The sequence below is a fragment of the Bombus bifarius genome, unplaced genomic scaffold, assembly GCF_011952205.1.
Source record: "Bombus bifarius isolate JDL3187 unplaced genomic scaffold, Bbif_JDL3187 scf7180000008194, whole genome shotgun sequence".
Lineage (NCBI taxonomy): Eukaryota > Metazoa > Arthropoda > Insecta > Hymenoptera > Apidae > Bombus > Bombus bifarius.
This window is the reverse complement of record NW_022884502.1, coordinates 1,860,011-1,887,408: the sequence shown is the minus strand read 5'-3', so window position 1 is coordinate 1,887,408 and position 27,398 is coordinate 1,860,011. Positions and strand designations below refer to the sequence as shown.

Sequence of the window (27,398 nt, the reverse complement as noted above, 5' to 3'; positions counted from 1 at the left end):
TATATCGCTTTGTACCTTTGCATACCGTGCAATACCAGTCGACCATAATGTCGAGGTACTGTTTGTTTTTCGACAATATATCTTAAGGCACTTATTTTAATATTTTGTTGTCAAAGCTGTATTTCTTTAAACCGTACTTTTCCATTGTTTCACTATAACCTGTCCTCTACAATAACTTGACAGCTTCTTTTGACAAGTTTTACGACGAATTGAGGATAAGTACCTGAGGCAATTATACGACCCCTAGATTAACAGTACATCACAGAGATTATTTGCTCCCTAATGGACCTGAAATAAAGCTAATATTTCTTGACGGATTGTAAACGATAGATTTCATAACTTATTGTTTTTCGACAATATATCTTAAGGCATCTATTTTAATATCTTGTGGTAAAAGTTGTATTTATTAGAACCATACGCGCCTTATAAAGGATTCAAAATCTTCACAACCGATTTTACAATTAACATCAATTTAATTATCGATGATTAATCAATTATACATAATTAGTATATATCGATAAGTTATTCAATTAGTAGTTAAATTGGTAACTGGAAATTCCTTAACAGTTTCCATTGTTAGAGTTTTCCAATAAATGTAAAGAGTAGATGTGCCGATACTTATGGCCGGAGTGTACCTCTTTCTCCATTTCGTCTTCCATGCTTCTCCTCTTTTCACCTTATCAGTCCTCCTCATTCCTTTTGCTCTTTACGCGTCGCGTTTCTTGTTGTCTATCCCGTTCCTGCTGCTTCTTCATTTCCCAGGGTGATTATTTTTTCTGACTTCCCTTCGTCTTCATCTATCCATCTAAAAGAGGGGACTTTTGATAGCTGTTAGCGAGGGGTTCGAGCAATTTTTATTCTCCTCTCCTCCTCTATATGTCTTCCTTTCTTTCTTTCGACTGCTTCTCGGCATATTGCGAATTTCGATCTCCTGTACAGTGCATCTGCGACGGCTGCATGTATCGGAAGAATAGCAAGAACGACCAGACTGTCTTCTACACCCTTCGGGATACCGAAGGAACAGATGATGATCTCGTTTAGGAAGCTGTAAAGCCGTCTTGTTCTCTAGAATGCTTTACGGTTACGAGGTCGTTATCATCGACACTCTTCTAATACATTCAGCTGTCTAATTTCTCATCAAAATCAGCATAGTCTTTCAACGATCTTTCGCCTTTTTCGTATTTTTACGATTACATTACGATTATATCGGGTTATGAAATCAGTTCGAATCTCTTTACAAGAGTGTCAAAGATCGTTATTTCGAAACCAGGTCTATTTAAGCCTACTACGATTCCCGAACTATATTCGTTTTAAGTTTGTTTTTTTTTAACAAAGAAAGAAGTTTTAATATTTCGAGAAAATCTTCAGGATAAAATTAAAACGAGAAATAACGCATATCGATCATTTTATCATTTTACTAAAGTCAGGAAAATGCTTTAAGAAAATACGACCCACGGATAAAATCGATTAACAGAACGCAGGAAATTCCGAATTCTTCATATGCTTTGAACTGGAGGTTTTCATCTCCCTTATGAGAAATTTTATCTGTAACGTAATAAATCTTTAATTTAATAATCCTTAATTTTTTGCAGTAAGTGAAATCAATAGTTCCACAAATCCTTCGAATTGAAATTAGACTAACGAAACATCTGGTATTAAATTTCAGGTATATTTCGTTGCTTATTACCTTTATATTAACCCTAGAACCTTCTGATATTTGAAACTTTGTATCCTACGATTCATGTACCGTTACACTTTCCTTCCCATAGTAAATTGCTATAAACTATATATTATTCTTATAAGATTTTATACGTCATTTTATACAAATGTAAAAATATTTCTGTTACGTTCTTCAATAATGTTACGTTTATCCAATGTTTATATGTCTATCGATCATGTGCAATCTTCACGAAACATTTCGTGTCTTCTCCTCGTGAAAGGTTCGCGGAATGAACATAAGGTGCATATACGTCGTATACCTGCGTCGGTAGAGTAATGAGGTATCGCTCAAACGCAACTTACGACAGAGTAACTTTTATATCTCCGTACTTATCAAATTATTTTACTTCCTATGTTACGCCTTCATTCGCAAAATCGAATTGATCGATGTATAGTATACCGTACGATGTATAATAATATGTCAACGAATTTGATTAAAAATAAACAATCACAGCGTATACTCGAAAATAGAGAGAATCTTGAAAGTGTAATGTCCTCCCGTCAGGTATTACGTAAATGGCTCCCCACGTTTTCGTGCCGATGTGTGTCGTTAATGGAACATCAATGGGACATCGTCACGATTATACGTTTGTGTAGAAATATACGTTTCACCCACCGTACACGTATCTTCGTGTATCTACACGTACACGATCGTATCTTGTACACGCATGCGTGCATACAGCACACGCTCGTTTGGAAAGTGTCTGTTACATGTACACACGTATATGCACTTAGCGGTGCACCATCAGGGTACCCATGGTTGGCACGTGCCAACCATCACAATGGATACGACCATCTGCACTCTTTCTTATAGAAAAATCAAAGTCGTAGGGAGCCAGGCGTTTGCCCGATTCCAAGTTCCCAGTTCCCTTCCAGTCCGTTATACGTTCGAACCGTTCGTTTCCCGCGGAAGACGGTTTCTGGACCAGTGCCGAGTGTGTACTTACACGCGCACACAGCAAAGGAAAAACGTGATAAGTCTGGTTTTTTGATTTCGATGTTACGTTCAGAAACCATGTTAATCAACTGCATAAATGGAGAGGCGAAGAAAAATGACGATGTCGAAGACGATGCTGCTTTTTTGTAAATTTACCTTGAGGTTACATCGTTATCTAGCTGCGTCATCTTCTCGCGACAAATGAACTTACAGAAGTAGGTCGTTCGTTTGCTTCTTGAGAGCTGGGTGTTAATCGTGTATCTAATGAAACGAAGAAATTAATAAAAAGCGGCGGGTATAGTATGATACAGTGTATGATACGAGCTCGTTCACGGGCCAATGCGGTTAACACCACTTGTTGAAATTTCGGAAACTCTTACGACGAAGCATTTGATCGACGCTTATCTCATATGTAATTTTATCAATCTCTCTCTACTTCTTCATTTGTGGAGTTAGCTGAAAAGCAAATAACTGACTCGTATATAGCACTGGTATATTGATAAGAATTCAGGTTTTCATATCAGGTATGTATACTTTTTAACGATTTTCCGCAAGTAAGCTATCTAAGTTGGATTAGAGATTGTCTCTAAAGCCGGTGTACGGGTATAACGTGTCGCGAGGATGGAGAAGGTGCACAATCAGCCAGCTGTACGCGAGGGGTGCCTTTGCAACCCCCGATATATGGCAAAGTAAGCAGCTGAGCTACCCCCATGGTCGCACTGTGCGTTACGCGCGTTCGATGCCCTATAGCGAATAATCTTCGCATTTATGACTGCTGGGAACAGACCGATGGATCGTTCGTTATATTCCTTCGGTCCCTTATTTGTTCACCCTCTTTTCGACTTCTCTCCTCCGCTTCATTTTTTTTTTCACTTCGTCTGTCTTCTAACTAACCTTCGTTTATTGCTTCAATACGTGATTACCATACCAAAGCGAGAAGTGTAAAGCGGTAACCACAACTTTGCAACCCAGACTTAAAGAAGTTAAAAGATTTATATTTTAGATTTTAAACGATTTTGATAATAAACGAGCAGATAAATAAATACGTAGTAAAAGATAACATAAATAAGTTACCAGGAAATCTTTGTTATTAAAGATATACGTATATCTATATTAAATAGAAAAAAAGACAGCATTGTTAAAAAATGTGCAATAAAATGTGAAGCAGGAAGCACGAGATGGGTAGCAATGGAATTTTATTAACGACAACGAGAGCAATGCATAAATTAGCGTGGCGAAGTTACTACCTGCTGTCCCTATTTATCCCTTTTCCCTATTTATCCCTATGGTTAAACAAGATAAGACATGCATATGTACGCGCAAACATACGTTTCGAACTTATTTGCGCGATTGAATCTTACGAACGCATACCTGGCGTGTCCGTGTGAAAATCTTTAAAGAATGCGAGGGTGGTATCGGAGATCAGGTGAAGCATTGTGATCGGCAGAATGAAAAAACGGACCGAGCTGTACCTGCTGAGAGCTGCATCCTTCGGAATGGTCGGTGCATCAGTCGACGGAAAGAGGAGCGTAGTAACAGACAGAGAGGAGAACAGGCCCTTTCAGTGCGAGCAGCAACTCCTACGGTCGGCAACCTTTTCCGGCCTGGTATCGAAAGTGAGCTAGCCAGTGAATGACCGAGTATACACATAGGCACGAGCGCGAGAAAGAAGGGAACATAAGCAGCGTAGATTTAAATGTTCCTTTTTTTCTTCTCCTTCTTCTTCTTCTTTATTCGTCTTCTCCTCCGTCTTATCCTTTTCCTTCCTCTTTCAATATAATATATATGTCGGTTTGATAACTCTAGATATGTTAAATAATTCCTTCGAGAACGCGGTCTCTTCTATATTAATTAACTTTGATAATCAGTGCCTTAGATACGGTCTTTAAAAGCTTTCGAACTGGAAACAAATATACAATGGATAGGAGAATTTTTACGTACATATTGCACGCGTTATATAAAACATTTTATAATTTCTAACACCGTAACGAGGCACGACCGTCATGGTCATATTGGTTAAATTAAAAATTTAAGATCAATCCGATAATATATATATATATATAGATGTATGTATAGACTTTGCAAATATGTAATTTACTGCAATCATAAGCTTACAATCATTAAAATATTAGGGTGGAACATGAATAATAATTTTAAACATATAATTGTGCTAAAAATAGAATATCATGTATTATTAATATAACGAGCAATTAACTGTTCACGTACGAGATACTCCGATAATCTTTATGGAGCGTATGCCTCTGATGAATATCTTGTAATTTCTATATACATTAACAGACTCGTACCAGATGTTACGAACGTAATCACGATACTCAAGTATCGTATGTATGAGATACAATTGTACCTCATTACAATATTAATGAAATTTCGAAATGTTTTCTGTAACACGCGCGATGTATTCATGGAAGCTTCCTATAAATATTCAGATACTTTCGTCAGCTACCGAAGACATAACATTTTTCAAAGCCAACGAGTAAGCGAACGTACGTGTGCGAAGAAACCTGAAGTTGCTAAGGTTTAAATAGTTAAAGAATTTTCTCAATAGACTTTTATTTCGAAACTAGATCGAAGTTTACAAAGTCGTAAGGGAACATATGCAGACGCAAGTGTGCTTCTATATATATGTACATTTTATATAGATTTAGCGACTGGTAAATATCGGCGAACGATCGAGTAAACGAACAAACGGATGTAACGAAACACGGCGGCAAAGAGGCAGAAAAGGGCCCCCCATAGCGGTTACCCTAAAGAGTGGATTCCGCGTTCCGTTCTCCCTGTACGCCCTGAGAAGATTTAGGCGGGCCCTTTCCCAGTTACCGATTGGTCGGCCCTTTCCCCCCACCACACCAGGCTGCCACATATAAAGACAGACTTCCCGCCAGGCCACTCAGATAGTACGCGACTTTGCGGGTTGCCGTGCGTTGATCCGAGTCGGCAGTCGGTGTAACGAGCGGCGGGTTACCGTTCGAGCTTTTACATACCGTCGTTTCATTCTTTAATTCGATAAATACGGCCATTCTATACTGTGATTTCCTGGCTCGCGCAGTTCCTTTTCTTGTCGTTTGTTATCATCGACTGGTTTTAACTGTGACTTCGTGTTTCGTCATTGATCGCTATGTTCTGGCAAGATGTTAATAATTCGTGTGAAGTGTGGCAATATACAAGGTATATATCGTAATAACGCTAATTTTCTGCTTCCGAGCTATGTCGATTTTTCGTCTCTTTCGTTTCGTACTTTTCGTGTGAACGCGCGTGTGAATATGTGTCTGGAAATTCAGTGCAAATTCAGTGAAGTATATGTACATGGGAGAAATTTGTTTACATTGTATCTACGTGTTTTTGGAATCCAACATGTTCGTAAAGAATTCTTAGTAACATGTCCACAATTTCATCTATTAAAAGTATATTAGGTCTTATCCTATGTCTTTTACGTATTATACGCTCTTATTGTACATGGATCAGTGATTTCTAAACTGCGAGAATAGATATACCGGTGAAATCAGTTTTGCGCGCTGCTAAGTGCATGTGGTGCTCGCGCGCAAGCGCATTCAGTTGGCGCGCTCTCGCTCTACCATATTTCCTCGTGTTATACATATGTAAAGTATTCTGGCAGTAAGTTTTGTTAATGAAACGGCAATGTGCGAACGACAGCGTGTTCTTTTGTATCGCTCAGCCTTGTAAATCGCGTAGAATTCTATTTTGACATTGTGTAACTGTGTTTAGGAAAGAAGAAACGCGATTAATTTCTAGGCAATTTATAGAAGTTAATCATTCATTCACAGTAGAATATTATTGCGTGTAAAACATGTCGATAATATCTGTGGCAATATTCCTAAAGATGTGTTCAATGAAATTCAAGGTGCGTGATTTTCTTCAGTTCGAGAAATCTTTTGTTCTTAATTATAACTTCCAAAATACGTATCTTTATCGGGACCTAATTATAGAGGTTAGGTTTATCATTGAACTGATATTGTATTTTCGTAATTGTATATACAATCGTGTCTGTGTGTAGAAACGTATGTAATAATTATTTCTTTTCTTTACAGCCTCTTCAAGGATGTATTTAACATTAGAGACACTTCGAACGGCTCAGTGAAACCTAAACCAAAAGTCCGCCGGCTAATTGGCATGGCTACGCGACGTCTTTCCAGTCCAGAGCCAGTCTCGCCATCTATAGACAAAGAAAATAACAGTCCGCATGGCACTAGCCCGCAAAAGGTATAGTTATCAATACATATGTTCTTGCATATTTCGACTTCTTTTTTCTTCAATTTTTTTTTTTTTTTATTACCCTTATTAATTCTAACTAGTGCTCTTTCATTAAATTACAAGCGTAAAACATCACCTTTTATATCGTCGCGTTAAGAAAAATATGCACCTGTTCCTACATTATTCGTGGCTATTTATCGCTCACTTTCAACATCTTGAATATATTTAAAATAGTTATCACATACGGGGGCGCGCGTCAAAATGACACTTCCGTTTCTGTTGTATTTTGAATCGAATTAAATCGAATCTAATCTGTCGATTAATCTAGACCCGGACTGAATTAGTTTTCGTTATCTGTATTTTGAACAAGCGGCGTGTCACATTCCGAAGCGCCACACCGGGTCGGTCTTTAAAATTTTTTTACATGGTCAAACGATAAGCGTCAAAAGACAAAATTAATTCGACGAGAGTGTGATAAATACTCGAGTCTAATTAATGTATTTTAATGTGTAATAGATCGTCGGTACAAAAAGGACCCGTCATCCTCTAGAAGATTGCGATCCGAATAGCCAAGACAGCGGATATGGAGCAAGCTTCATTGAGAAAGAGGAAAAATCGAGGCGAGATAGATTTCGATTCGCGGAGCCCCTGGCCGTTGCTCCACGTCGAATGTCTATCGAATCTCGGAGTCCGATGGAGTCGCCGGTACGATCATCGCCACACCGAGCGCGAATCGCACGATGTTCCCTCTTTCGAAGCATCTCATCCGGTTACGAGAGTATGGATGATGGGTTCAACGATCTGGTAGATACCGAGAATTTGGACGATGCGACGCAATTACCGAATGGTATCACCACTTTACTCTGCGGCAATATCGTCGGTGCCGAGATCGCGAATACATCAACGAATCCTGACTTAAGTAATCAGAGCACGCCCGAGTATTCACGTACCTACGGCGCCACAAGCGGAAGCTTCAGACGCTCATTGTCATTGCAATATGAAAAGGAAAGTCAAAAGATCTCGTCGCTTTCGAAAGTACGTTCCTGTTTGTTTCGTTCTCCGAATGCGAACTCATCGACTAAGACTCTAGATTTCGACGATGGTAGCCCACTAGCGACGACTATACCCGTTGCACGACGTCGGCGAATCGATGAAATTACCGACGAAAACACCGACGCAGATACTTTCAATTTGCCGTTTGCTCGAGCTTCGAAGCGGCATGAACCACTGACGAACGAGAGCCCGAGACTAGTCAAGAGATCACGAAGATCCAACAACTTCTTTGAAGCCGTCAAAGATTGTAGCAGTGGTGAAGCCATGATGTTCGAGATGCCAAAGTGTAGGTCGTTACAGAAGAGCTTTTCTACGTCAGGAATAGAGACGGCAGCTGTAATAGAAACGATATCGACGAAAATGGAAATAGAGATGAAAATGGAAACGGACATAGAAATGGAGACAGAAACGGAAACTGGGACAGAGACAGAAGTGTCCTCGGAATTGGAAGCACACGCGCACATCAAATCTGCCATTCATCGCAGCGTCACCGATACCGATCTCACAGGAGATTTCAGCAAACCATGCGTCCTGCCATTAGCTGTTGGTCATCACGAAGATTTAAAATCGATTTCAGTCGATACCTTAGCCGCTTTAATACGCGGAGAATTTAACGATAGAATTAATTCGTTCGAAATCGTAGATTGCCGTTATCCGTACGAGTTCGATGCAGGTCACATTCAAGGTGCTCTAAATCTTTACAGTAAAGATCTCATCGAGCAATTCCTATTAGATCCACTGAAAAATACGCCTGAAATTGAACCAGATACGAGTAAAAGAAATATTCTAGTGTTTCATTGTGAATTTTCGTGGGAACGAGGTCCAAATCTCTCACGATTTCTACGAAGTTTGGATCGTCAACGTAACAAGGAATATTATCCCGCTCTCTATTATCCGGAAGTTTATTTGCTGCATGGCGGATATGAGCAATTCTACAGGGAACAGAAGGAATTGTGTTCGCCACAGGGTTATCGACCGATGAGCCATCCTGATCACCAAGCCGATCTCAGACAATTCCGAAGCAAAAGTAAAAGCTGGCAAGGTGAAAGATTAAGATTTAATGGTTGTGCAACGCGTAGTAATCTGAAACGTCTAGGTTTTTAGATAAATCTCCATTTTCCTCATTATCGTTTCTGTCATTTACCTGACCTCCTCTGTTATCTCTCTCCTCTTTTCACTTTCCTTCTTATCTTTCTTTTACCATCTCTTTTCTTTTCTTTCCTCGTTCCTCTCGTCTCTATTCTGTTTTCCTATAATTAGCAATCGATACGCTCGAGATAGAGAATTTGCAGAAAATTGTATAAAGGTGCAAATTTAAAAGTTAAAATAATGACAAAGTGGAATAGGAAAAAGGAAAAGGTTTTCCTTTTTGTGCGTGAAATTTGTACGATCGTTCCTACATATTACTGTAAATAATAGTAATTCCTTTAATTTGCGAATACGCTTAATTTTTTTTAGTTAATCAGTTATAAAGAGATGATATAAAGAGCACGCGTACGATAAAGGACAACGACAGCAAAAATATCAAGTTAATGCGAAGAAGGTCACATTACCAAAACAGTATTAATACGAAAATTGAAGTAAAACAGTCGTAGAATAAAATTGTATCATAATACTCTCGGATAGGATTCTCATTCATACCCATTCGATATCGTATTTTCATCAGATTTGCACGATCTTGAAATGTTTTCGCATAAAAACTGATTGCAAACATCGTCGTTGTTTCCTGATATTCTTGTTCGCCAAAGTTTAGCGCTTATGTGTACACCAGTGTAAAGAAATTATGTTTAAGTGGGTTACATTGACTAAAGAAGGGTGTAGAGCAATTGTTTATGAAGAAATGAATATATCTTTAAATGTGCAAGCTTGTACGAATGTTGTATATGGATAGTTTATGTTGTATGACGTACGTATGATGTGTATACATGTACATAACGCATGTGCGCGTATGCGTATATGTAGGAAGATATGTAGAAAAATCAAATGTCTCCATTTAGTCTGTGTATAGTGCATTATTTCATTATAATATAGCATTAAAATAATTTTGTTTCTGCATTTATGTTTCTTTATTTGAAATTCGTATTTTATAATGCAAATATCCGAACACCTGATGCAATTCGATCAAAAGGTCGATTCTTTGTTATATTTTTAAAATTATTAAAGATTTTCATTTGAAATATAATGTACATGTTTGCAATAATTCATCAGATACGTTAATATTCTAATAAATATTCAATAATTAAAAAAATGTGTTGTCAATACCTGAATTCCGATAGATGGCGTGTATTACAGCGATGTTTACCAAAATGATTTCGTGCGCGTGATTGGTTAGCGCTACAGGCTTCTGCAATGTACTACATATATAACGCGTATGCCGATCTATATAGAGCAAACGTTGGCAAAAGGAGGGGACGATAAGGACAAGAATCGACTACAGTGTGCCGGTTTCTAAGATTGTTACAAAGTCAGTTGTATTTGTAGCTTCCTTAATATTCTTTCTTTAAAGTTTTTTATCTATGAGTTAAAGTCCGTGTTGGGTGTCATGCTGCTTTCAATTAACGCAAGTAATATCTATTAGAAAAATTGATCAAAGCGTGTCGCATTACTCTCCTCCCAATGTAGCACGTAATAATTAGTGTCGTAGAATACGCGATCCTTTCTTTTTTTCACCTTACTTCGTTTGTGTTTTTCTTTTTTTATTGTATGTTTTGTTTTCTTTGCGAGTTAATAAGAGATTATCGATTATATGCAAAAACGGTTGCTCAGTATCGGTCAAATTGTTTGTACGAATTGCCTATTGACCATTTGCGATAACCTTGCTGTATTTTTGGTTTGGTTACGATTGCGAAGAATGGATTATTTGTTAGTTTCGTAGTCTGTCGTCTGTTATTACTTGGTGTACTTTCAGCTTCATTAATTGCAAGGAAACCTCTCGTTGAAATTGGAACTCGTCTTTTGTCTTCCATGGCTCAAGCGTTGCAAACTCATGGTGTCGTACCCGACGTTATAGACAAGGTCCCACAAAATGTACTACAGGTCACCTATTCAAATAACCTTGCCATTGAAATTGGCAAAGTGTTGACTCCGACACAGGTGAAAGATCCACCTTCTGTTAAGTGGGATGGCGATGCAAGTGTTTTCTATACCCTTTGTATGACTGGTACGTATTGAAAGAATATTGAAATTTTTATAGTAATTACACTGCAGGTTTTAATGTAATGTCATATTTTTGTTAACACAACTAAAGAAATGGTATCTATGTAAAAATTTCTTCCTGCCATTAAATGTTATAATTAGACTGCAGATTTTTATCCAGTCATAGGACATTTGACAACGTAAAATTGCATAGGTTGCACATATAATAGTAGTTTTTAATTAACAGTTAGATTAACTTATTATATTTTCCTTCCAGATCCAGATGCACCAAGCCGCAAAGAACCAAAGTTTCGTGAATGGCACCACTGGTTGGTAGGAAACATTCCTGGTTCTGACGTTTCCAAAGGTGAAGTACTCTCTCAGTACATCGGTTCAGGTCCACCAGAAGGCACCGGACTTCATCGCTATGTGTTCCTTTTGTATAAGCAGCCTCAAAAGCTTACATTCGACGAACCTCGTCTGACTAATCGCAGTGGGGATAATCGAGCAAATTTTTCTATTAAAAAATTTGCTGCAAAATACAAACTGGGAGACCCTATTGCTGGAAACATGTACCAGGCAGAATTTGACGATTATGTTCCACTTTTATATAAACAATTGGGAGGTTAAGTACATAGCATGGATAGAATATGAGGGATATGAAACCTGGTATATAGATATTGGAGATTGGTGCGCAGATATTTTGTATGAAATTTGATATTAAACGCTCATTCATGTAGTACAAGCCCTTTTACATTGTGTAATGTAACACCTGTACACAATGAACAAAAATAAATAAAGTTATAACGTATCGTCGTAATATTCGATCCACCAGCACATTTGTTCCATCAACTATGTAACATATATATATTATATTATCTAATACTTAAGATCATTGATTTAATAGAATGATTAGCGTTTTTCTACTTTCCTCTTTAGAGGATTTTGAAAAGGAAAGAAGTTGTGAGGAAAGGAGCGCCAAGTAGCAAATAAGAGGACGCGAACATTCGCGAAAAGAGGGGGAGAATCATGGTCGTTCGACGCCAAATGAAAAGAAAAGTTAAATGCAATAGGAATTCTTGTCAGGTTATAAGCTAGGAAAGGGGTGGGGGACGTAGTCGGTAGGATAAAACGTTTCTACAGAGTCGAGCGTGTGTAGTCTGTCGAGGCTAAGTGCAACAGAACGAGATAAAGATGAAGTATTCCATGATAATAGGTACGTGTATATCTTTAATTAAAATCGAATCGCAAATACAACTATGTACCTAATTTCACTATTTTCGGATCGTTGTGTGTTAAATATGAGATACAAAATAAATTGCAGGAATTCTTGTCTGCGGTATCCATATTATCACCGGTACAGATACTCGTACAAAATTTGAGGAAGCACAAATCGTACCCGATATACTAGACACGGCACCGACAGAGAAGATCGAGGTGTAGTTTTTTTTGAATAATTGCACTTAACGTTAGTGTGAGTCTGGGAGTGCAAATGCAAGCGTATCGTAAGGAGAAAGCTGAATCTAGTTGGCATAGATGCGTGTGTTTGAATAGTTTAAAAGATGAAAAGTATCAAATAAATTATTTGATATAACTAAATGATATTATTTAGTTATTTCATTTAATATTTATCTTATGGCAATAACGTGTATGGATCTGAGTTAGGTCAAGTACGGAGACAAAGCGATCGATTTTGGAAATGAATTAACTCCCACGGAGACGCAAACGATTCCAGAGATTCATTACAAGCACGAAGGGGGAGTACTTTACACGCTTGTAATGACAGGTAAGTCAGCAGAGTGTAAACTCGTACAGTGCAAATTTGTTTGGAGGCTAGAGACGATTCAAGTTAATTATGGAGAAGAACGCGACCTTATATACATTACCTTATCCTTGTGAAACTTTCGAGGCGTGCAACTCGCGACAACTTTCACCGAGTCGACGCGAACAAACCTGTTTCTTTCGTTCACTGTTTCTTCTTTGCCATGGCTCTTGATCGATCGATGATTCGATGCCTCATAATTTGGTGCTCGTTAAAGCCATTACTAATGAAGATTCCGACGTTCTTTCATGTGCAGATCCTGACGTACCGACTAGGAAGGGATACAATCGAGAATTTCGACATTGGTTGGTCGGAAATATTCCAGAAGAAAATGTCGCGAAAGGAGAGGTACTAGCGGAATATGTTGGTCCAGCGCCGCCAAAAGGTAGCGGTAAACATCGATATGTCTTTCTCGTTTACAAGCAGAATCAAGGATCCATTACATTCGACGAGAGAAGGCTGAGCAACAGGTAAAGTCGAGCGTGCATAGTAAATATGTAATAGCTTGCGTGCTTTTTAATCCTTTGTGGTCGTATTGAGCATCAATATAGACACCATGGTGATCAGAATTAATTTTCGTAGAACGGACGCTAATAGTACGATCAAAGGAATGTCCGAAGACTGAAGTTCGTAATCACCAGTTTCGATTTCACGGTGCACTGACTTAAATTGTGAGATCTTGTTATCTCATTAAGGATCAAAGTTGCGTTAACGTAACGTCCTTATTTTAATCAATTTACGTTATCGAATCTTGTCTTTTTAATTGTATAACTACGAAAGAAAATATCAAGGATTGTAGCAAAATATCGCTTATTATCTTTCTCGGTGCTATTTTTTTGCACTTAAATTCTACAATCTTACATAATTTCAAGAAGTTATAGTACGTATAATAAATTATGTACAATAAAGTACGTGTTATGATAAACTATTGCTTGATCCTGAATGGGTTAAAAATCTTGTATATTTCCAAAGTATGTGGCAGTATAACGTACAGTCTGACTGGTTCTTCGTTTTGATGGCTGAGAGCAGATATACGACCCCAAAGAACTAATTGCTTTCTATTAATTACCAGCTAATAACGCGTTATTGGCAAGCGATAAATCGCGAATTACCGGTTGATACGAATTTCAGGGATGGTCCTCAACGAAGGCGATTCAACATAAAGAAGTTCGCAGAGAAATACAACTTGGAAGGACCAATAGCAGGAAACTTTATGTGGGTGGAGTACGACGATAACGTGCCGACATACGCGAAACTTTTAGGATTATAAGACAGACGATTTTGAGTCGTGCACCCGGCTTACGAAGGATACTCTTTTCATTGATATTTATAGGTGATGGTACAAAACAATTAATTGCCTGTACAAATACGACTGCCGACCAACCGAGGTACGATATACTCGATTTACAATGAGCGAAATAAGATAATAAACGTTTGAAGAAGATAATAGATACGAGAAAATCGGTCGATTCGTTTATTTTCGTTGATTCTCGTTACAAATATAAAACGTATCCTATGTAAATTTCGCGACTCGTGGATGGCTTTGGTTCGCTCTCGGAGTCACTCCAAGTTCAAAAGTCTGGGTCGTCTCGAGCGGGGAGTATCGTCAGTCTAACGTTGTTCGCTACCTTACTGGAAGCAATTTATAGACAGACAAGGACCATTTGTTTTTGTTACCCATTTATCGTTAATCATCATTGGGTACGATGACTAGAATACGTGATAAGCGTGTTTCTCTGGGACTTCGGCGACCGGTCGAGACGCAAATTCGTTAAGGAGCTGAGTCGCTAAGCGCGAAATGTGCTTCCGCCGACTGAATCGGTTGCTAGGTTTAGCACGAATATAAAGATAAGTACGCCGCTAGGGATGCCGCGCGATCTGATAGCAGACCGTGGGATCGATACAATAATTCGTCGACGCGAAGGAACTTGTTAAACGAGCATCTTCCACGAGAGACGAAACTGGATGAGTCAGGACGAGGCGGGAACGAAACGGGCTGAGCGGGATGCGACTTTTTGGACAACGGGACGAAGAACGAGGCAGGTAGAGAAATAGAGAAGGGTTTGCGAAGAAAAAAGAAGAAATTGAAAGGATATTTCGATGTCGTTCGTTCGAGAGTTTGGTCTCAAGGTAAAACGAGATCCGGATAAACGGTAATGTTCCAACAAAGCCGATGATCCCGTGTGTCGCCCCATCCGCCGTTGCCCTTCCTGAGCTTCGTCTTTTTCGCAGTGCCAGCTACAGTAAGCGTCAGTTGAGTAGGAAAAAGATGGTCTCGGGCAGCCTTTAGGACGTTTTGAACCTTTGCTATCACAGCGGTCGATTCGCAATTGGTTTTCTTGTGATGGACTCCGCTGGTATTGGTAACATTCATAGATCATCGATTTAACGATCATAAAAGTATTTCGCTACAGGGAGATACGACGTGTGGAAAGACAGAGGTGGTATATTTCCTATAATCGTTAGGTATCCGTTGGAATACGATAGGAGGCATAAAGGAGGCATAAGTTTAAAGGAGGAGGCAAAAAGGAGAGTAGGAAAGAAAGAATTATTCCGACTCACCATTCTCCGATGTGAAAAACTCTGGGCGCCCGCATCATCATCGTGATTAAACCGGATTCTGTACGAGGCGCGATTCCGGGTCCTTTGCTCGGTGGCATACAGGTTTGCGCGATATGTTGAAGACTCCAGTCCCAATTGTAATCGTCGTACGAGCAGAACTGGGCGGCGCACTTTCTCAATTTGTTCCAAGTGACGCGATTAAACGCCATGCCCATGTTGTGTTTGCTCGAGATCCAAGGAATCACTTCAGCCTGAATGAAATATCACGAGCGCGGTTCTTAAGATGCAACTACAGTATCGTAGCGAGGATAAAACGAAATAGGAAGATCGCGGGACGATCGGTGCGCGTGAGCGCGTGCGCGCACGCGCGTGCATGCTACTGTGTATTACATATACAACAGAAATCTCGTACAACGCCACTTATTGTATACATAGAGCTCGTTAATCGCTGTCCAACAACGTCCAGCATTCTTTTCTCAGATTTACGAGTGTACCCTGAACGATTACTCGAAGCTTGCGTTAGCATCATGCGCAATGGGCGTGTTAAATCGTCGATCGCGAATCTATCGCAGGACGATCAAATTTCGGGAAAATCGGAGAAAATAACGCGTGCGTGCGCACGTGCGCGCCCGACTTCGTAGAGATAGGGGGAAGGATGGAGAGAATTGCACGCATAACGAGGGTCGTCGAAAGATGTCGGCAACCTTTTGATAATGATTGTAGAGTTCGGGTAGGAGTTGGAAAGCCCATGCGGAGGCAGATTGCACGATCTGTGCGTTGCGTGCGATTGGTAGGATGGCGGCAGCGCCAGTGTTGTTAACGCTGCTGTTTTTGCTGTTGCTCGCCCCAGTAGGAGTACTATTGCTGCTACTGCCGGTGCTGCCGCTCCCACTGCCGCTGTTGCTGCTGCTGCTGCTGCTGCTGCTTGGGATTCCGTTGATTCTTCCGTTGTCACTGGTACCGATGACGTCTTCGGCTTTAGCCGACTGTTGCCTCGCCGATGCTTCCCATCTTTTTAATCCACGCAGTAGCTCCTTTTGCAGGGCGCTGTTGACGCCAAGGAACTAACGGACGAGGCGTGCGTGAAACATCGACACACAGATATTCATACTGAAATCGAGCTGATGATTCGATACGACGATAATTCGGTATGCACCCATCGTCCAACGATTCTTACGCGGTCTCGCGACACATTCTTTATTTATTCGGATCGACTCGAATTTGCCTACCTCTCGCGCCCTAACTTTTCGTTCCTTCGTTCCTTTTATCTATCCCTACTCTTAGCTAACTCTCCTTCCCTTCTTTGTCTCTTAATAATAAGCACGACTTGTCGCAAACGCGGCGGTAAGAAGAGGAGAGCGGAGGAAAGAGGAGAGCGAAGAGAGGGAGAGACAGAGAGAGAGAGAGAGAGAGAGAGAGAGAGAGAGTGCAGCTGTTAAGTCAAACAACCAACACAATAGAATGAAACAGAGGCCACACGGGAAAATATTGTACGTTTAATGTTTGTTGATTTTCTGCTTCGTATGTCATCTTGATGACCGAACAAAACTATTTTAAATATGAAACTGTTAAAGAAGGGAATAACCTGATGGATTCGAAGATACGTAAGCGTTCCGAAAGTGGATGATAAGCTCACAATGCCTCGCGAGAAATCTTTCAAATTCTCGAGATAATAGCAGCAACGCGTATCCATCTGATCCTATGATCAAATGCAGAGCTAACTTGCACGTGATATTAGTCGACTGTGAGTTGAATTTTGAAATGATTGCACGAAAAGCAGACAGTGTCGCTTATATGCGTTCATTCACCTGTGGCCTTCGAATCGAGCGAGAAATCAGTTGAAACGAGAGATCACAGCGATCGAGTAGCGAGGAATATGGATGGTCGAAGCAAGTAAGAGATCGCGCAAGCTAACGGTTCGCGAAGCACGATTTTTCGATCGCATGTCTGGTTAGGGAAGGAGGTGTCGAGTTCGCGCACCGAACGAGTAAAGCGATTAGAGTGGTTAGAACGATTTGAGCAATTAGAGCGATCAGAGCGGTTAGAGCGATCGGAGCGATTAGTGCGACGCGTGTGAATCTCTCACCTTTCGACTGAAATCGGCAAAATAATTGTAGGTTTTGAGATAGGTGCCCAGGGACAGGACGTTGCATCTTTTGCAGCTATGTTTACAGGTACGTTCCATCAGTCGGAGAACGTGTAGGAAATCTTCGGCGACGTAGTGATCTTCCTCGAGGAAAAGAACTATGCCGGTGTGATTTCTCGTGATCGATAATTGATCGAACACGCGGTTCGCTTTCCACCACCAGTGATGCTTCGTCTGCGTGAATTTGGCTTCTCTGTAGTGTCCGTAGAGGTCCGGATGCTTTGCGTTGATGCAGCCGAGATTCAGAGCTCTGTGGAGTTGCGAGTTATAGCGGCGAACATGTGCGGAAGAAAACGTACACCATCGCTCAAAGGTCTTGGGACAGTTCCTATTATATTGGCTCAAAATTGGAAAAGATTAAAAATTCATTATGAATAATAATAAATTACGCGTTACTAATATATTAACGATTTTATCAGCAATTTGAAATTCATAATCTGCACCGATTAACGCAAAATTTTGTCAAAAGAAGGAGACGTCCTAACGTCTTTGAGCGAGAGCGTGTAGGTTCGTCGAAGATCGTGTTCGAGGTAGACAAAGACAGGATTTTCTATAAGTGCCAGACCGCGAAATTTTTATTTTAATTCTAATTTTAAATTCTACCCTTTGTATCTATAGTATTACATACTCGAAATATTCGCGAAAACTGGACTTTCGTAATTTTTATTCCCTCGTTGTCTTTGTTCTCCCTCGTTCAGTTTCAAATGATCAGCGATTGTTACAATATAGACAAACTATTACGCTACGTTAAAAAAACTATCTGTAATTATAGAACGAAATTTAATGGATAAGTGAAGTAATCATTTCCTTGTAAAGGAAGATAGAAACTGATCTAAAGAGGCTGACGCACCTGACCTACAAGAACCTGACGCAGGTGCGTGCATAGAGAATGTAGCGACGACAGTTAGTGACTCTTAGCGCTTTATTTTACGACCTCATTGCATTGTTTCCATTTACAATTCTCTCCTTTATTCTAACAGGCGCACGAGCGTTCGAAAATTACTACTAAGAAAACAGAAGCACGTTTCTTCGTTGCATCGGTACAAACGCGTCTACCGCATGCAGCAATAATATGTAAAAGTTTGCAATCAGGTAAACATTTTGCTATACTCTTCAAACTGCTCTAAGTTCTTTTGCAACTCTCTTGGAATATAAAGCGAACGATTTATCCGATCGAAAACTGTTTCAGTCCGTTATATACCAGATAGCGATCGCACAATGGCCCCCCATAATCCAACGCTCGTTAAAAATCCCGCCTTAAGAACACTACGGTCGACGCGTTCGATAAAGAAGAGGATTACTCACTGTTCTTTGCGAATGTTTCGAGGGCAATCGTTCGGATCTTCGCCGGGAAACGTTCGAGGATGAGTCTGTATGCTGTGAGGGTAAAATATTTGCACGACACGACAGAAGTCGACACTTTGCACGAGATAGTTGATGTCCGGATGCCAAACGTCGTGGCTAAAGACCAGAAGGGTTTGCTCGATCCCTTTCGCTTGAGCCAACGACACGATCAGGTGTCTGAGGTAGGTGAGCCGTGTGTGCACTTGAATCACTATTATGGGAGCGTCGTTAGCCAAAGGACCGAAAGACTCTTCGTTGTACACTCTTTGCTCGGCGTTCGCCCTTTCTATGTTTCGACGAATCTCCGCTATTTCGAACTCGGTTAACGTTTCCGTGCTCGCGTTCGTTAACGTCGAGGAAGAACCATTTCGACGATCTTTCAGAAACCTGGAAGAACAACTCTTTTTCTTTCTTTCTTTATCCCTCTTTGCCAAACAACGTCTTACTTATCTTTGTTTTTCTCTCGTTTGTCTTTTTGTTTTTTTTTTTATTATTTTCGCACGTATTATCGTACGTACTGGCGACGAGGATTTTTCTTGAAAATGGTGAAAAGGCGTATTTGCACGGCCTGATTTACCTATGTAATTCTTGCGGTACGAGGGAGAACAGCGTCTCGTTCGACGAGGCCTGTCCAGAGGAATCTCGGCCGGTCAGGCTGATCACGTGAAATTGAAGCCAGAGGAACGTCGCCAGGAAGACGAAGACGAGCATCCTCAGGAAAGTTCCGCGTGCCGATCTCACCGTCCCCAGAAACGCCACTCCTGCAAGTACCGTGTTATTCCGCAGTCTCGCTAATCAACGGCGTTAACGAAGCAGCATGCGTGTACTATCGTTTAAAAATATGTGAAAATTCGCTTATCCTTGACAACACGTTTAATCGCAAAGTTACGAATATACGTTAAATTGCAAAGGTTTTACTCGTTGGAATCATCGTGGCTACGTGCAATGGCATATAACGTTTTCTTCTTATTTTTATCATTAAAAATGTAAAACGGATATTAGATTGATTTTTAAATGTCAGATTTCCGAGTTCGTTGCAAAGGTATGCGATGATAAATTTGACATTTGCGATCGTTAAATCTCGTGCAATTACACTTTGTGTAATAAGCTCTTCGGCTTCCATATCCTTAGTATCCGAATGATAAATCACGGTAAACAAGATCCAGTGCAAGCAGTTTAATGTAAATCGTATGCAAATAGTAATTGTAAGATCGATGTAATAAGCGACAAATGTAGTAAATAGCAGTTTATATCGATAAATATTATTATTAGACGTCCAACGAACCGTCGATCTGTTGATCGCATAAAAAGCTAATAAATTCTAATTCGAATCATTAATACGACGTTACTTCGAACAAATTTAAATGCTCTTATCACTAATCGATCAGAGCGGCAGGATAATCTTCGAACCGGCGATGGTACTCATATTTTTTCTCGTATTCGACGAAGAATAGGATAGTCTCTCTTACCTCTCATTCTGGCATTTCTACGCGTCCGTTCTGCAACAGTATAACACAGTTAATAGACTAAATCGTCGTTTCTCACGTTTGTTGTATCGTTTAACGAGCGAAATAAATTTGTATGCGAGTTTCATTTCTTTAGTTACTCTAACAGAGAATAAGAGAAATTGCATAAAAATCGGCGACAATCGTGCAAGAACATCGTTAAACGATACGACGAATGTAAGAATTTCGACCTAATTAATTAGCATTGAAAATAAAGTAAAGTTAATCAGTGCGTACATAAATAGGGTTCGAATACTTTTCGTAGCCACTGTATTTGATAGGAGGTAAATCACCGTCTTACCTCGTATCAGAGAAAAGGCGCGACGGATGGTCCCTCATTTCGACGAAATCTGCGAAAAAAGAAACGAATACGAGCGCTGATAAAAACGAGTAGCATCTCTTGCATATATTTATACTTGTATCTCTTCTCGTATTTCGCCGAGATCGCGATTTCGACCGCGGCTACGACCGCGACAACAATCACGACTACGATCGCGAGAACCACGATACGAAGGGATGAATTTGTCCGTTTGTCCGTTCGAGCTGTCGGTAGGCGTATGTCGGCCCGCCCAAAAGAAAAAAAAAGAAATCGTGTCAGGGGGCGTGAACGATTAGCATTGGAATCTCAGTTGCTATCGGTCACTGGAAATTACGGTTTAACAGATCTTCTTTCACACGGAGATACGTGTATCGCGATACACGAGGAGATACGCGTCCGAGATTAAAACGTAGAACACGCGATGCGCACTTATTTGGTATAATAGCTGGATGTCGATCGTTCGTTTCTTCGTTAAAAATATCTTCTCGCGTGAAATACGCGTTCTCGAACGAAGATCCTCTTTGGAGAATCGAACGAGATCGAGGCTTCGCTTTCTTCTTCGTACGCCGAGTCCCTCGCAAGCCGAACCGTTCGACTTTGTTTCTCATCGATATTCGGTATTCGACGCTGAGAACAGGAAAAGATTTACTTGGGCCAGCTCGTTTATCGAAAAATGACGGAAACGATAGGAAAGTAAACTTAAAAAACAGCGTGCGTTTGCAACATCATCGACTTCTCTCCGACGTTTTCGAATTCACGTGAGTCGATCGATACAGCTTCTGAATAGTTCATACGCCTATCGTGGTATGACGCGTATAATGGATATTTAATGACGCATAGAAACCTTTATGCAGCGACTCCCGTGAGATAAGGTATCGTGATACTAATTTTGTGCATCCAGTCGTCGGACTGGCGACTCTTCCTACGAAGACAAAACATAGGAAAGAGTGGTTTTATTCGCGCCACAGTTGTAACATCGCTCAGTCCGTACGGTTCTCTCTTATCGTTCTGTCAGCCGCTGTCTTGATATATCGTTACGCGTATTTCTATCACTCTTCAATATTATATCGTGCGCTGTATCGGCCAGAAATTCTTGGAACGAGAGGCAATAAGGTGGAAACAACCGAAGAATTTCCCGAAGTCGTTCGCGATTTCCTTAAATAATACGGGGAAGGCATCGCTCTCTCCTCGCGCGTTCGGTATTGTTCTTCTATTCTCGTATCATATACCGTCGTGTACGAGCCCAAAACTTTCCTCGTCCCTCTTTCAGCTCCTTTATCCGATAACGAAAGAAGAGGAGGCTTCGATCTCATCCGCTTTTCCAAAGAGGGTGTTGGTCCGAAAATGTGTATTTGCCGCAGCGACCTCGCTCAGTTTCCATTCGTTCGTTTCACGGTCGAGAATATCTATTCAAACGTCTATTAGAATGCTAACTCTAATACCTATTAGAATGGAATATCTATTTTTGACGAAGAAACAAATAACATCCACCTACCCTATTACATATTTATAGGAGCGTGCCGTGTCGCGTATCTTCCTGTCTTTCTTCCTGCATTTTAATCCTGTTCGCTTATTTCATACACCACGTATTCCCGATACACGCGTCTCTGCGTGGAAAAGCTATAATTCGCAGAGATATCGAGCACACTTGGACCAATCTGGCGGTATCGTATCGTCAACTTGGTTGTTCGTCGCTTGACAGCTATACCTGTTGTCAATTCCAATTATTATCAATTGCTATGTAATAATAACAATAATAATAATAATAATAATAATAATAAGAGTAATAATAGCAATAACAGTAATAACAAGAGGAAAAAAAACTAATGGCGTTTCGAACGCACGAATCTCTTAATCGAGTTACTCGAGTATCCCTATTCGACCTTCTGTCTTTTTTCTCTTCCTTCGCTTCTCTTCCCTCTTCTTCTTCTTCTTCCTTCGCTTCGAATGTTCGCGTATCGGTTGCTTCCGGCGATCGACACCGGTTCGCGATCCGTTTCACCGAACGTCATGGAAGTAACAGAGGAGAACGCGTTTTCTCGTGTTCGACCGACCCGTCGACAATTTCTTTCTGCCGCTTTTTCTTCTTTTCGTGGCGGCGCATACGAAAGACGATGCTTCGGCATTAACTTTATTTTTAGTACGGCACGCGGACTTATAGAAAGTTGGAAGGGGAGTGCGAAGGAGGAAGTGGAGAAGGAGAAGGAACACAGAGAAGGAAGGAGGCTCGATGGAGAAGGAGATGGAAAACGAGGAAGAGAAGAAAGAGAAGTGGAAGGTGCGAGAGGGGCAGGGGCAGCGAGTTAGTTGCATTAACAGTGAATGATGCCAATCAAAAACGTACCGAATGTCTGGGCAGCTTATGCGATCGGCCTTGATCGACGATTACCATAGATTATCGTCTAATCGGCGTGCCTTGTGATTTAGTTACGCGACTGAAACGATTCCAACTATTAAAGCGCAACGTTATAACGCGACGTAAAGCAACAACACGCACTTTCCATTGTATTTGGCTGCGCTCTTCTATGCCCTCGGACACTGTCGTCGTGTTATTCCGATAACTTTGATCGTGCTCGGCGTCAGATCGAATATATTTAACGCGATCGAAGGAGGAGAAAGAGGAGGTGCACCCAAGTGCCTTCGTAAATGCAATGACGAATCGCATTGCTCGACTGTTAATCAGTTGCATGGATCGTCGATCGTAGATCGAAGTTCTCTAGAGCTGCGCGCGTCTCTAGCGATACATAAATATCAAGTTCGTCCTCGAATATGCCGCTACGGCAGGCGAGACACGAGCTCGGCCGAGTCAATTTTCTCTTTTTGAATCCGAGTTCGATCCACGTGTGCCAACAAGAAATATAGGAAAACGAGCGAGAAGTTCCGTCGTAGCGTGGACGTTGGCGTCGAATATCGAACCGTGTTAGGACGAAAGAGTACTTTCAAGCACGACTACGACCACGACAGTGACGACGAGCGAACACGAATACGACGCTAGGCACCTGGGTCTCCCTGTAGGGAAAGCGAGTAGTTTTCCGTAGATGAGCATCGAGTGGCTCGATATCCCATTTTGCCTGGTGCCTGGCCAATGTAGGTCAGCTGAGTTGGCTGGTTGACGCGAAACAATGCGGATATCCGTGAGGTAAGTTAACAGCGATATCCTCTTCTTGCGAAGCAGCGAAATGACGCAAAGGGGGAAAGAGGAAAGCGGTAGGACACTCGACACAGAAGCAGCGCAGCGATAAAACGCTCGAACCTTGCCGTTTTCTTTTCGCCCCTTCGCGTTTGCTTCCATCGCGTCTCTGTTTTCGTCCCTGCCTATCGTCTCGGACGTCTCACCTCTGCACCGCGGTCTCTCCCCTTTGCTGCCGCGTTTCGCCTCTCCATCCCATTCCGTCTCTCGCGCTTCTCTTTCTCCCTTTCGCGTTCCTCCTGTATTCGTCTTTTCAGATTGGAATCTCGAAACGAAGGTCGAAGCCTCGTGCACGTCCGACAGCTCGACGCTCCAGCCACCGTCGAGATTCTGCCACTTTCCGCCACTTTTTACCCTCGGCGAGATCGAGAGTTCCCGTGGTCGCTGGCTCATCCGCCAGACGACTATCGTCGTCTCGTTCACTGTCGCGTGGTTGGCAGAAAAATCACGATACGCGAACGCTCGCGTGCAGGGTATATACGCGCGCGAGAGAACGAAGATACGCGAGCCGCTAACGAACACGCCCGCAACGCTCCGTTACGTTTCCTGCTACGGTTAATTCGCTCGACGCGCAAATGCAAACGACTGAACTCGAGACGGTCACGCGTCGCTTTCAAGGTAAACCGGAAAACTCTGTTTCTCGCGCTGCCGTGCAGTTTCTTAACTGCCGTCGTTTTTCTTGTTACACGGACGGGGGGAGGCGCACATGCGGAGAAGAAGAATACAGGTAATGGTAGGAAAGGAGGATGAAAAGGCGCGAAGTATGGAAAAGCGTGAAACGGAACGGCGAAAACGACATAGCGGCTCGTGAAACGACGGTGTTACAGGGCGGATAGGGAGTAAGTAGAGTAGGCAATTGGCCGGATAGAAGGTCGGCAAAGCCAGAAAGGGTGGCGAATGACGCGAAACCTCGTGCAGAAACAAAGAGAATGGAAGGGGTTTTATGCGCGCTTACGCGCATATACACGTAGAAAAGGAAAGCGAGAAGGAGAGAGAGGGGTGGAGGAGAAACCAAGGGAGAGAGAGAAAAGCAGCGGGGTTGGCGAAATATCGATCAGAGTGGCAGGTCCGGGACAAAAGCTCGGGCTCGGGCACGAGCTTGAGGTCGGCAGCCATCGTCCGCAAAGGGGAATGTCGCTTTCTTGCGCGTATTAGCACGTTTGCCGGCATCCTACGTTGCCTCCTATTTTCTTCTACTTACGTAGGTCCACCGTCTGGAGAAGTTGCCCCAGGATCGGCGTATAAATCTCACGACCGCACGAGACTCGCGTGCCAACCGATCACGTATCGACGAGCCTGTCAGGATAGATCGCGAGAAAAGCGAGGCGGGAGAACCAGCGGCGAGTCATCGCGATCTGTCGCAGTATTCGGTTTGTTTCCACGCACCACTCTAATTTCCCTTTTCCTCGCCTCTTCCTTCCTTCCTTTCGTCCTTCCTTTCTTTCCTTCGCGTAGATTCCCGTCACCGTTCGCGCGACTTTCGCTCGAAACTGCGATCGCATCGACTTCCTAGAAGAGGAGAGCGAGCGCGCGGCCGCGCGATCGCGACCCCACCCACCCTACGCTTTGCCTTTCCTTCCCGTCTGCACCACCGCTTTACACCGTCGCCCTCGTTCCACGCGGCCACGTCCACACGGGGTTGCGATTTCTAGCCACAGCCGATCGATCTTTTCCGTCCTGCCATCCCTCGACGACAACGGACGTCGTCGCTCCGGCGCCACTGCTCTCTTGCGCATAGACGCCTACGTCGATAAACTACGACCCACGTTTATCCTTTCTCCACGGGTAAAACGCTCTTGCTCGCTTTTCTCGCCGCGGAGCCACTCGCATCTACGATCTCTGCTTTCTCTTCCTTCCGATTTCCACGAGCTTCTTGGTATTCCTTCCTGGCCACGTCGCTACCTGTTACCGTGTCCTTCCATCCTCGATCGTCGAGTCGCACGACTTACTCCAGGCTCTGTACGACAAATATTTGGCGGATTCGATAAATTACGTTAACAGCGATTGGATCGTTTAGTCGAAGATAGCGTCGCGAGTATCTGATGGACACAGCGTAGAGCGTCAAAGTCGACGCGCGTCGTGACGGAATATCAAGAAGGCGATCGATCCTCGACGATATCCGGAATGTCGATTAAGTAGAGAATCGTCCGAGGAATTTGCGAATGCGCGTGTGCCTGAATCGCGCCTCTATGTCGCGCATTCTAAATAAATAATAATTATGGAAGATCGGCAGAGCTTGCGTAACAGTAGCCTCGACTTTCGTCATTCCTATAAACTGTTTTGTATTACACGATAGCAGCTGGTTTATCCGAGCAGGCTGAGGGACGATCGACTAGTTTTAGTAACAAAGATTCGTTGGATGGATATTCTCTTCGGTTCTTTTTATTAGTTTAAACATTAGGACTGAAGCGTCACGATTTTAATTGCTCTTCTTCTTGAACACGTAGAATTTCTTTTGAATCAATATAAATATTGTATAAATAAATAAATATCGTAACATTGTATAAAGATTTTTTAGATAGATATTCTCTTCAGTGCTTTTCATTAGTTCGAACATTAGGATCCAAACGTGACGATTTTAATTGTTCTCTTTTTGAACACGTAGAATTTCTTTTGAATCAATACAAATATTGTATAAATAAATAAATATCGTAATATTGTATAAAGATTTTTTAGATAGATATTCTCTTCAGTGCTTTTTATTAGTTTAAACATTAGGACTGAAGCGTCACGATTTTAATTGCTCTTCTTCTTGAACACGTAGAATTTCCTTTGAATCAATATAAATATTGTATAAATAAATAAATATCGTAACATTGTATAAAGATTTTTTAGATAGATATTCTCTTCAGTGCTTTTTATTAGTTTAAACATTAGGACTGAAGCGTCACGATTTTAATTGCTCTTCTTCTTGAACACGTAGAATTTCCTTTGAATCAAAATAAATATTGCGTAAATAAATAAATATCGTAATATTGTATAAAGATTTTTTAGATAGATATTCTCTTCAGTGCTTTTTATTAGTTCGAACATTAGGATCCAAACGTGACGATTTTAATTGTTCTCTTTTTGAACACGTAGAATTTCTTTTGAACTAATATAAATATTGTATAAATAAATAAATATCGTAACATTGTATAAAGATTTTTTAGATAGATATTCTCTTCAGTGCTTTTTATTAGTTTAAACATTAGGACTGTAGCGTCACGATTTTAATTGCTCTTCTTCTTGAACACGTAGAATTTCCTTTGAATCAAAATAAATATTGTATAAATAAATAAATATCGTAATATTGTATAAAGATTTTTTAGATAGATATTCTCTTCAGTGCTTTTTATTAGTTCGAACATTAGGATCCAAACGTGACGATTTTAATTGTTCTCTTTTTGAACACGTAGAATTTCTTTTGAATCAATACAAATATTGTATAAATAAA

The 27,398-nt window shown here is 41.3% G+C and overlaps 4 protein-coding genes across 14 annotated transcripts; 3 read left to right on the top strand and 1 right to left on the bottom strand.

Moving 5' to 3' along the window:
* Window positions 1–5,700: 5,700 nt before the first annotated feature.
* Window positions 5,701–9,992, top strand: LOC117209821 (M-phase inducer phosphatase 1-like). Of its 2 annotated transcripts, none has more exons than XM_033452230.1 (3): window positions 5,701–5,842; window positions 6,724–6,895; window positions 7,403–9,992. In XM_033452230.1, the coding sequence occupies exons 1-3, from the start codon at window positions 5,793–5,795 to the stop codon at window positions 9,041–9,043; spliced, it is 1,863 nt and encodes a 620-aa protein (XP_033308121.1). In that variant the 5' UTR covers window positions 5,701–5,792; the 3' UTR covers window positions 9,044–9,992. The 2 variants fall into 2 exon arrangements, with proteins under 2 accessions (XP_033308121.1, XP_033308122.1); XM_033452231.1 differs by lacking the exon at window positions 5,701–5,842 and adding an exon at window positions 6,115–6,536.
* Window positions 9,993–10,294: 302 nt separating this feature from the next.
* Window positions 10,295–11,851, top strand: LOC117209829 (protein D2-like). Of its 3 annotated transcripts, none has more exons than XM_033452250.1 (3): window positions 10,295–10,403; window positions 10,848–11,099; window positions 11,352–11,851. In XM_033452250.1, exons 2-3 carry the CDS (start codon window positions 10,904–10,906, stop codon window positions 11,702–11,704), a joined length of 549 nt encoding a protein of 182 aa, XP_033308141.1. In that variant the 5' UTR covers window positions 10,295–10,403; window positions 10,848–10,903; the 3' UTR covers window positions 11,705–11,851. The 3 variants fall into 3 exon arrangements, with proteins under 3 accessions (XP_033308141.1, XP_033308142.1, XP_033308140.1); XM_033452251.1 differs by having other exon boundaries at window positions 10,332–10,392; XM_033452249.1 differs by having other exon boundaries at window positions 10,336–10,503.
* A 155-nt stretch (window positions 11,852–12,006) lies between these two features.
* On the top strand, window positions 12,007–14,655 carry LOC117209831 (protein D2-like). Its single transcript, XM_033452252.1, has 5 exons — window positions 12,007–12,290; window positions 12,399–12,511; window positions 12,740–12,860; window positions 13,153–13,366; window positions 14,028–14,655. Exons 1-5 carry the CDS (start codon window positions 12,269–12,271, stop codon window positions 14,164–14,166), a joined length of 609 nt encoding a protein of 202 aa, XP_033308143.1. The 5' UTR covers window positions 12,007–12,268; the 3' UTR covers window positions 14,167–14,655.
* LOC117209822 (alpha-1,6-mannosyl-glycoprotein 2-beta-N-acetylglucosaminyltransferase) lies at window positions 14,357–25,526 on the bottom strand. Of its 8 annotated transcripts, none has more exons than XM_033452237.1 (10): window positions 23,117–23,639; window positions 22,268–22,480; window positions 20,691–20,803; window positions 20,418–20,447; window positions 19,526–19,709; window positions 18,910–19,335; window positions 17,545–17,854; window positions 16,163–16,522; window positions 15,459–15,709; window positions 14,357–15,250 (listed from the first exon to the last, which is right to left on the bottom strand). In XM_033452237.1, exons 4-10 carry the CDS (start codon window positions 20,422–20,424, stop codon window positions 15,022–15,024), a joined length of 1,767 nt encoding a protein of 588 aa, XP_033308128.1. In that variant the 5' UTR covers window positions 20,425–20,447; window positions 20,691–20,803; window positions 22,268–22,480; window positions 23,117–23,639; the 3' UTR covers window positions 14,357–15,021. The 8 variants fall into 8 exon arrangements, with proteins under 8 accessions (XP_033308128.1, XP_033308123.1, XP_033308129.1 ...); XM_033452232.1 differs by having other exon boundaries at window positions 20,755–20,803; XM_033452239.1 differs by having other exon boundaries at window positions 15,244–15,349; window positions 20,755–20,803; window positions 23,117–23,642.
* Window positions 25,527–27,398: the final 1,872 nt, after the last annotated feature.

Coding starts and splice junctions, on each gene's coding strand:
- LOC117209829 (XM_033452249.1), top strand. CDS start 10,482: ATGCTGCTTTCAATTAACGCAA. Junction 10,504..10,847: donor GCTGCTTTCAATTAACGCAA/GTAATATCTATT, acceptor GTGTACTTTCAG/CTTCATTAATTGCAAGGAAA. Junction 11,100..11,351: donor CTATACCCTTTGTATGACTG/GTACGTATTGAA, acceptor TTTTCCTTCCAG/ATCCAGATGCACCAAGCCGC.
- LOC117209821 (XM_033452230.1), top strand. CDS start 5,793: ATGTTCTGGCAAGATGTTAATAATTCGTGTGAAGTGTGGCAATATACA. Junction 5,843..6,723: donor GAAGTGTGGCAATATACAAG/GTATATATCGTA, acceptor TTTTCTTTACAG/CCTCTTCAAGGATGTATTTA. Junction 6,896..7,402: donor ATGGCACTAGCCCGCAAAAG/GTATAGTTATCA, acceptor AATGTGTAATAG/ATCGTCGGTACAAAAAGGAC.
- LOC117209831 (XM_033452252.1), top strand. CDS start 12,269: ATGAAGTATTCCATGATAATAG. Junction 12,291..12,398: donor GAAGTATTCCATGATAATAG/GTACGTGTATAT, acceptor AATAAATTGCAG/GAATTCTTGTCTGCGGTATC. Junction 12,861..13,152: donor TTACACGCTTGTAATGACAG/GTAAGTCAGCAG, acceptor TTTCATGTGCAG/ATCCTGACGTACCGACTAGG.
- LOC117209822 (XM_033452238.1), bottom strand. Junction 19,336..19,525: donor GTACCGCAAGAATTACATAG/GTAAATCAGGCC, acceptor TTGTTCTTCCAG/GTTTCTGAAAGATCGTCGAA. Junction 17,855..18,909: donor CGAAACATTCGCAAAGAACA/GTGAGTAATCCT, acceptor GCAACTCCACAG/AGCTCTGAATCTCGGCTGCA.